Source organism: Sinocyclocheilus grahami, unplaced genomic scaffold (assembly GCF_001515645.1).
Source record: "Sinocyclocheilus grahami isolate Dianchi unplaced genomic scaffold, SAMN03320097.WGS_v1.1 scaffold713.1, whole genome shotgun sequence".
Taxonomy (NCBI): Eukaryota; Metazoa; Chordata; class Actinopteri; order Cypriniformes; family Cyprinidae; genus Sinocyclocheilus; species Sinocyclocheilus grahami.
The window spans coordinates 293,353-300,987 of NW_015505892.1; the positions used below are offsets into that span (position 1 = coordinate 293,353).

General features: G+C 37.1%; 2 protein-coding genes across 2 annotated transcripts in view; both read left to right on the plus strand.

Moving 5' to 3' along the window:
* Positions 1-4,885: 4,885 nt before the first annotated feature.
* Positions 4,886-6,314, plus strand: LOC107560168 (uncharacterized). Its single transcript, XM_016244262.1, has one exon. The coding sequence runs from the start codon at positions 4,929-4,931 to the stop codon at positions 6,312-6,314; it is 1,386 nt and encodes a 461-aa protein (XP_016099748.1). The 5' UTR covers positions 4,886-4,928.
* Positions 6,315-7,172: 858 nt separating this feature from the next.
* LOC107560169 (GA-binding protein subunit beta-2-like) overlaps positions 7,173-7,635 on the plus strand; it is a 2,294-nt gene continuing 1,831 nt past the window's right edge. The window contains exon 1 of the mRNA XM_016244263.1: positions 7,173-7,273. Coding sequence (XP_016099749.1) covers positions 7,173-7,273 — 101 coding nt within the window. The remainder of the gene's footprint in view (positions 7,274-7,635) is intronic.

Below are 7,635 nucleotides of genomic sequence, written 5' to 3' on the forward strand. Positions count from 1 at the left end.
TAAAGTGAGTCGATTCTCTTGATCTAGTGTTTAAATATGTCTCAGGGATTGAGTGAGTTTAGTTAAGCTTGTGCCCCAGGACAGATTTTTGCTCCATCCTCACATCCGGCTCAACGATTGTGATAAACAATCAATTTCTATTTAAATAATTCAATAAATGCATTTATGAATAAATGTATAAATAAATAACATTTATTTATTTGTTAATAAATTACACACATGAAGCAGTTCCATAAGCTCTAAATCTACAGAGAAAATAGCTTCAAAACCCAGCCTAAAAAAATACATACATTCATTAATAATCCATTTCTATATAGATTATTTATTTATTTCAGATCAATGCATTCTACTACATCTACAGACAAAATAGCTGTGAAACTCAATCCCAGTTTGCACACAATGCATCTTAAATAATATTAATGCATCCAAAAATATATGCTGCTTTTGAGATTAATTGAGGTTAATTTAGTGTAATAATTGCTCCTGTAATTACTAAACTGCATGGTTTAAAAATATGCCAAGCTAATTTAGTGATGCATTTGGACACTGCAGACAAATACAGTGCATGTCAAACATGAGCAAAGCAGAAGTGAAGGTGTGAAGACTGTATCGGGTGAAGTGCTCACAGCTCTCACTCTCTATTACAGCCTCTTACTCGTCCAGAAAAAGCCCTTTGAATCTTCGCAGGCAGATGCTTGGCTTCAAGTGAGTTATTGTGTTGGTTCAGTCGCTTTGGATGACAGGAGATAATCTATGACTGACCGCGCCGGACTCAAGGAGAGACTGTAACTATTTAAGGATCTGTGGTTCTGACAGGCATTTTAAACATGTATCTGTGAAATTTTGAATTCTGATAATGACAATAACGTTTACAGTACATTGAATTAACCTACACTGAATCATTTAAATGGTTGCATAAATGGTACTTTCCAAGAAAATGGACTGAAAAAAAATAAAAATAAAAAAGGTCAAAGGAGATATCCAAATATACCTTACATAGAGAACAGCAATAAACATAAAAAAATGTAATAGGTTTTTAAAATATGTTTAATAAATACAATTCTATGTAAATGTTTAAATAAATAAATGTCTGAAAAAAATCTAATAAAAGTTTCTAAACATTTTTAAATAAATATATTGGAAGAATTGGAAACATGGTTTTAGATTTGGCTTAAAATGTCTAAATAAATTTCTAAACAAATTTCTAAATAAAAAAATTATATAAATATACACATAAATAAAAACCAGAATTGGAAACTAAAATGTATACATACATTTCTAAATAAATACATTTCTACATAATTACCAAATAAATAAATCAAATTGGAAACATGGTTTTAGTTTTGGCCTAAAATATTTCTAAACATAATAAATTTAAAAACTGAATTGGAAACAGTTTGAGATTTGCCGTGTGTGTGTGTGTGTGTGTGTGTGCGCACACATTGAAACAATGTATTTTGAAAAGTGCAATACAAATAAAATTGAATTGGGGAAAAATTGGATTTAATATAGTCCAAGTCTTCTGAAGTCATATTTGTTTTTTCATCATATGCATTATAGTTGATGTACGAGATATGATGTATGAGATATAATGCATGAGAAATTAGATATTTGAGATATGTCAAGTCTTCTGAAGTCATATTTGTTTTATGCAAGTAATGGACAGAAGTTTTTCACTGAAATGATCATTTTTGACTCAACTGTTTGAGTTTTCCTGCAATTTACTGGGAATATAAACCTCATTCCACATCAGGACTGGTTTTGTTGACCTGCTTTATTTCATCTCTCTTAATCACTGATCCGTTCTCAGAAACCAACTGATCCACATCTTCTTGAATCGCTGAGTTTCTCATATATGTATAGTAGTCATCTCCATCTCAGAGAGCAGCACATGTCGAGAGCTCGCAGGTTTCTTTTCACAAGAGATTTTCAAGTGGAGATTATTTTGATCATAAATTGAATTACCCAGCAGTGTCTCGGTGAAGCAGCGCCCATCCACGCCACGTGTGTCATTATGTAGATAAAATCACTAACATCCAAGCAACAGGTCGTCCTGGTTATGGGAAATGCAATAACCTGCAGCGAGAGATTTGTGTCTGGTTTGGAGTGATCAAAGTGACCTGAGATGTAGGTAATGCGCTAGTGACTTTTGCTCAGGCAGATTTTCAGGGTGCCTTTGTTGTGTGTGTGTGTGTGTGTGTGTGTGTGTGTGTGTGTGTGTGTGTGTGTGTGTGTGTGTGTGTGCGCGCGCACATTGAAACAATATATTTTGAAAAGTGCAATACAAATACAATTGTATTGGGGAAAAATTGGATTTAATATAGTCCAAGTCTTCTGAAGTCATATTTGTTTTTTCATCATATGCATTATAGTTGATGTACGAGATATGATGTATGAGATCTAATGCATGAGAAATTAGATATTTGAGATATGTCAAGTCTTCTGAAGTCATATTTGTTTTATGCAAGTAATGGACAGAAGTTTTTCACTGAAATGATCATTTTTGACTCAACTGTTTGAGTTTTCCTGCAATTTACTGGGAATATAAACCTCATTCCACATCAGGACTGGTTTTGTTGACCTGCTTTATTTCATCTCTCTTAATCACTGATCCGTTCTCAGAAACCAACTGATCCACATCTTCTTGAATCGCTGAGTTTCTCATATATGTATAGTAGTCATCTCCATCTCAGAGAGCAGCACATGTCGAGAGCTCGCAGGTTTCTTTTCACAAGAGATTTTCAAGTGGAGATTATTTTGATCATAAATTGAATTACCCAGCAGTGTCTCGGTGAAGCAGCGCCCATCCACGCCACGTGTGTCATTATGTAGATAAAATCACTAACATCCAAGCAACAGGTCGTCCTGGTTATGGGAAATGCAATAACCTGCAGCGAGAGATTTGTGTCTGGTTTGGAGTGATCAAAGTGACCTGAGATGTAGGTAATGCGCTAGTGACTTTTGCTCAGGCAGATTTTCAGGGTGCCTTTGTTGATTGGATCATATTTATGGTTATTTGGCAGCTGCTTTTATCCAGAGCGACTTACACTGCATCTGAGGTATACATTTCAAACCCATTGCTAGCGCCATAATCTACTGTTTGAGCTAGAGACATGCCTTTTAAACATTGTTCATTGTAAAAGACAGGTATGATGAGTGAAAACACTAGAAAACTGCCTGTTCAAAACTCACCAGCACAATACTAGTGAGTTATGGATGGTTGCTTGCTGGCCCAAATCAAAACCCATGATATATGATGTACTGTGTGATATATGATATGAGATATGTCATATGATAAATTATATATGATGTATGAGCTATGTAGGATATGAAATGTGAGATATGATGTATGAAGAGTGAAATATGATGTATGAGATATAATGCATGAGAAATTAGATATTTGATATATGAAATATGATGCATGAGATGTAATGTATGATATGAGATATGAGAAATGAGATGTGCGATATGATGTATGAGATGCAATGTGTGAGAAATGATGCATGAGAAATTAGATATTTGGTGTGAGATGATGTATGATATGAGATATATGAGGTGAGATACGATGTATGAGATGTAATGTTTGAGAAATTAGATATCTGATGTATGAGATATGACTTATCAGATATCATAAATGAGATGTGATGTATGAGATATAATGTATGAAAAGTGAGATATTATGTTTCAGATGTATTGCGTTAAAATAAGATTTTATGTATGAGATATTTGATGTATGAGATGAGAAATTAAATGTGAGATATGATATATGAGATGTAATGTATGAGGAATGAGATATTTGATGCATGAGAAATTATGTATGAGATATGACATATGAGATATCATAAATGAGATGTGATGTATGAGATATAATGTATGAGAAATTAGATATATGATGTGTGAGATGATATATTAAATATGAGATGATGTATGAGATACAATGTATGAGATATGTATGCGATAGGATGTATGAGAAAATAGATATGATGTATATGATGCTAGAGATATGAAATTAGTTACAATATATGATGTATGAGAAATTAGATACTGTATATGTATGACACAAGATGTAAGAGATATGAAAAATGATGATGTATATGAGGTATGACAATTGAGATATGATGTATGACATGATGTATGAGACGTGATGTATGAGATATGGTAAATTATTATGTATTATATGCAATGAATGATATTATGAAATATGAGAAATTATGTTATATATGATATGAGAGCTACGATATTATCACTAAACCAATTTGAGCAGTAGTTACAGTGATGCAAAAACAACAAATAATTTAATATTCTAAAAAATTATAGCAATAATTAAAGTAAATTAAAAGTGTTGTGAAAATAAATATTGCATCTCTTTGTAAATGAGCTTTGGAGCAGATGTTGATGTGAACGTTTGTTTCATCAGCTCAGACTGCTTGTGTTAGCCGGACTGAGTCAGAATGTGTGTTAATCTGCATACTAACCAACCGTCACTGCAGGTTCATCAAGCATGACTCAGGGATTTAAACATCCATAATAGACCGACTTGACCTTTATAAACCTTACAAAGCACTCTGTCTTTCAACCTCTTCTGTAAATGTTTATATATATTTATTTTTATGCACCAAAAGAGAAGGCCATTAACGCTGTTGCTTGGGCAACGGATCCTTTTATATCCAACCTGACAGGAGAATAAAACAAACCGTGTTTTTACCACTGAGTAATTCTTGTCATCGAATTAGTGCATCTCTCTCCCCTCCTGGCTGAGAAAAGAGGAGGTGATTGTGAATGGACCCATAGCAGCATCGCTGCTCTCGGATGGCTGTTTCCGTAGCAACGTGGGAAGGGCGAAGGTATAAAAACACAGACAGTTTCTCAGACCAGACTCAGAAACTCTGAGCTGCCTGCGAATAACCACCACAAACTAACTCCAGATCATGATGCTGAGACCGAAGGACTTGTGTCAGGGATCTGGCACCAAAACTTTCCTGGAAGCCATGCAGAGCGGGAAAGTCCACTTGGCTCGGTTTGTCCTGGACGCGTTGGACGGGCGCATCATCAATGGGAAAGCCGAAAACGGGCGTACGCTTCTAATGCATGCCGTGTGCCTTCAAGAGCACGCAACCAGATCCAAATTCACCCAATTGCTCCTGGAAAAAGGTGCAGATGTGAACGCCCGGGATGACCACGGACGCACGGCCTTGAGTCTGGTATGCGAACACGGACACTTAGATTCAGTGAAGCTCCTGGTGCAATTCAACGCTGATCCAGAGCTCACGGACACGTGGGGAAACAGTGCCCTCATGTACGCCGCATGCGGAGGACACAGCCAAATCTTGGAGTTCCTAATCCGGGCGTTCAAGAAGCTCGGTTTGCGACTGGACCGCACAAATCACGCCGGCCACACGGCCGTCCAAGTTGCTGATTTCTTCGGGCACAACCAGTGCGTTCAAACCCTCAACGGTTGCGGAAAGAAGACGGTGAGTCCGACGAACAGCACGGGAGAACCCGCCGAAGACCTGCGGTGGCCCAATCGCCTCCCAAAGCAGGTTCTGGAGAGGTTCTCCAAACAAATCCAAAGCAAACACGAGGAAATCCTTCCGGCCTTGTTTCAGAGACAGCTGTGCGCCGGCGACAGCAACGGCCTGCGGATCCGCTTCAGACATCCAGACGCCAACCAAAGCCTCAACAGATCCGAAGACGGACCGGATCTGCTGTTCGCTTCGAAACAGATCCAAAACTCGGTGCTGAACGAGGTTGGAAGCACTAGAAGTGCAGAACGCGAGATGGACGGCGATGCACCGCTTTGGGGGAAAACCCGCTCGTTTAATCTTGACCTCAGAACCGGAAGAAAACAATCCTATCAGGGCGACATGAACGAAATCAACAGATCTGCAAGCAAATTCAAAAGAGCGTCGCTGCAAGACGAAAAACCTCTTGTGGCGAAGTTCTACAGCACAAAAACGACTCTCGCTGACAACTTCGAGATCAGAAAAGACGTGCAAAAGCGCGACAGTGTTCCCAAAACGACCAGACAGAGCAAACTTCTGTTCAATCGTGAAGAACTCGAACCTGAAAGGATCAAACCTCGCTCTTCTGGGCTCTCTGGATTCGGGAACAGACTCCTGCGCAGATTCACGGCTCCTGAATTCATGCGACACATCAGAGACTGTCCCAGCGACGCCGGACACGGTAGAGGGAAGATGTCCCGGTCCGAGACCTTCCCGTTCTCACACACGCACATGAGAGTGAACAGCCAGCCGAGTGTGGACAGCATCAGTGCAGTGAGATGCGAGTTTGAGAGCAATCCTGCTCTTAAATGAGCTTTTAACCACATGATGTTTAGATTAAAACACTCATTTAGGAAGATGTTGTTGACTATGGCAGAGACATTATAAATAGCCGTGTACTTTCTGAATGTAAGAACTCTAAGAGCTCTCGAGAGCTCTTTTAACTGCTGCTGCTCTCAAGGTCTTTTTGACTGCCACTGTAGATTCATTAACATTCTTCAGCTAATTGAATTATTGCTGACATTATTATGCACTGCTAAAGAGTGCCTGTGCATTAAGTATGTACATGCTTTAATCATGCATGCATGTTATAACCTATTTTTATAAGCATTTTTTTGGAGCAAAGTCAAATGTTTGTGATTTGTATGCATTAAAATAGAGTTTTGTATATCTATGCATATCTATAATGTAAATAGTTTATATTCTGCATTCTTTCAGACAAATATACTGAAACAACTGTATAAACTCAAAGCATTTGTGTGAAATGCTTTATTCAAATATATGAATAAAGCACTTGTGTATGCTTAAAGCATCTGTGTATAAGAAATAAAACTTGATATCAGTGTTTTTTTTTTATATGATAGAGTTTTGTATATCTATGCATATCTATAATGTAAATAGTTTATATTCTGCATTCTTTCAGACAAATATACTGAAACAACTGTATAAACTCAAAGCATTTGTGTGAAATGCTTTATTCAAATATATGAATAAAGCACTTGTGTATGCTTAAAGCATCTGTGTATAAGAAATAAAACTTGATATCAGTGTTTTTTTTTTATATGCATGATTTATTCTTTAAAAAATTTAAATGTATAGCTCTCTTCATCAACAGCCAGCATACAAACAAGCACACGACACATGTTGTGGAAAGAAGGTTGATTATGAGTCATGTGTCCTCGACTGCGTCATGTACACAAACACAGAGCTGTGCAAACTAACGAGGGCCCGTTCACACCAGATGCGTTCCTGCGCTCAAACACAGATGGAGTGTGACTTATAGAAACAAACGCAGGAGTTCTGAAACACTTTTAACATAATATGACACAGATTTGTGAGGAACAGCCTATCGTTATTCAATTCCCTTCCACAAATCTCATTTCTATATTCAAACATGCACTCTGAAGTTTGGTTTTGACTAAATTAAATACATTTGGGTTTGTTCCTCACAAAAAGCATCATATGATTGATTTCAAAAGCCTTTGAATACAGTGCATGAGTGATTTGCATGACTTTTTTTTTTCTTGCTGTTGTCTCTACACTGCAAAGTTTTAAATAAAACCAAGATTACTTGGTTTAAAATAAAATATTATTTCAGTTTACGTTTACTTAAATATATCATATCTAATTCAAT

Coding starts and splice junctions, on each gene's coding strand:
- LOC107560168 (XM_016244262.1), top strand. CDS start 4,929: ATGATGCTGAGACCGAAGGACTTGTGTCAGGGATCTGGCACCAAAACT.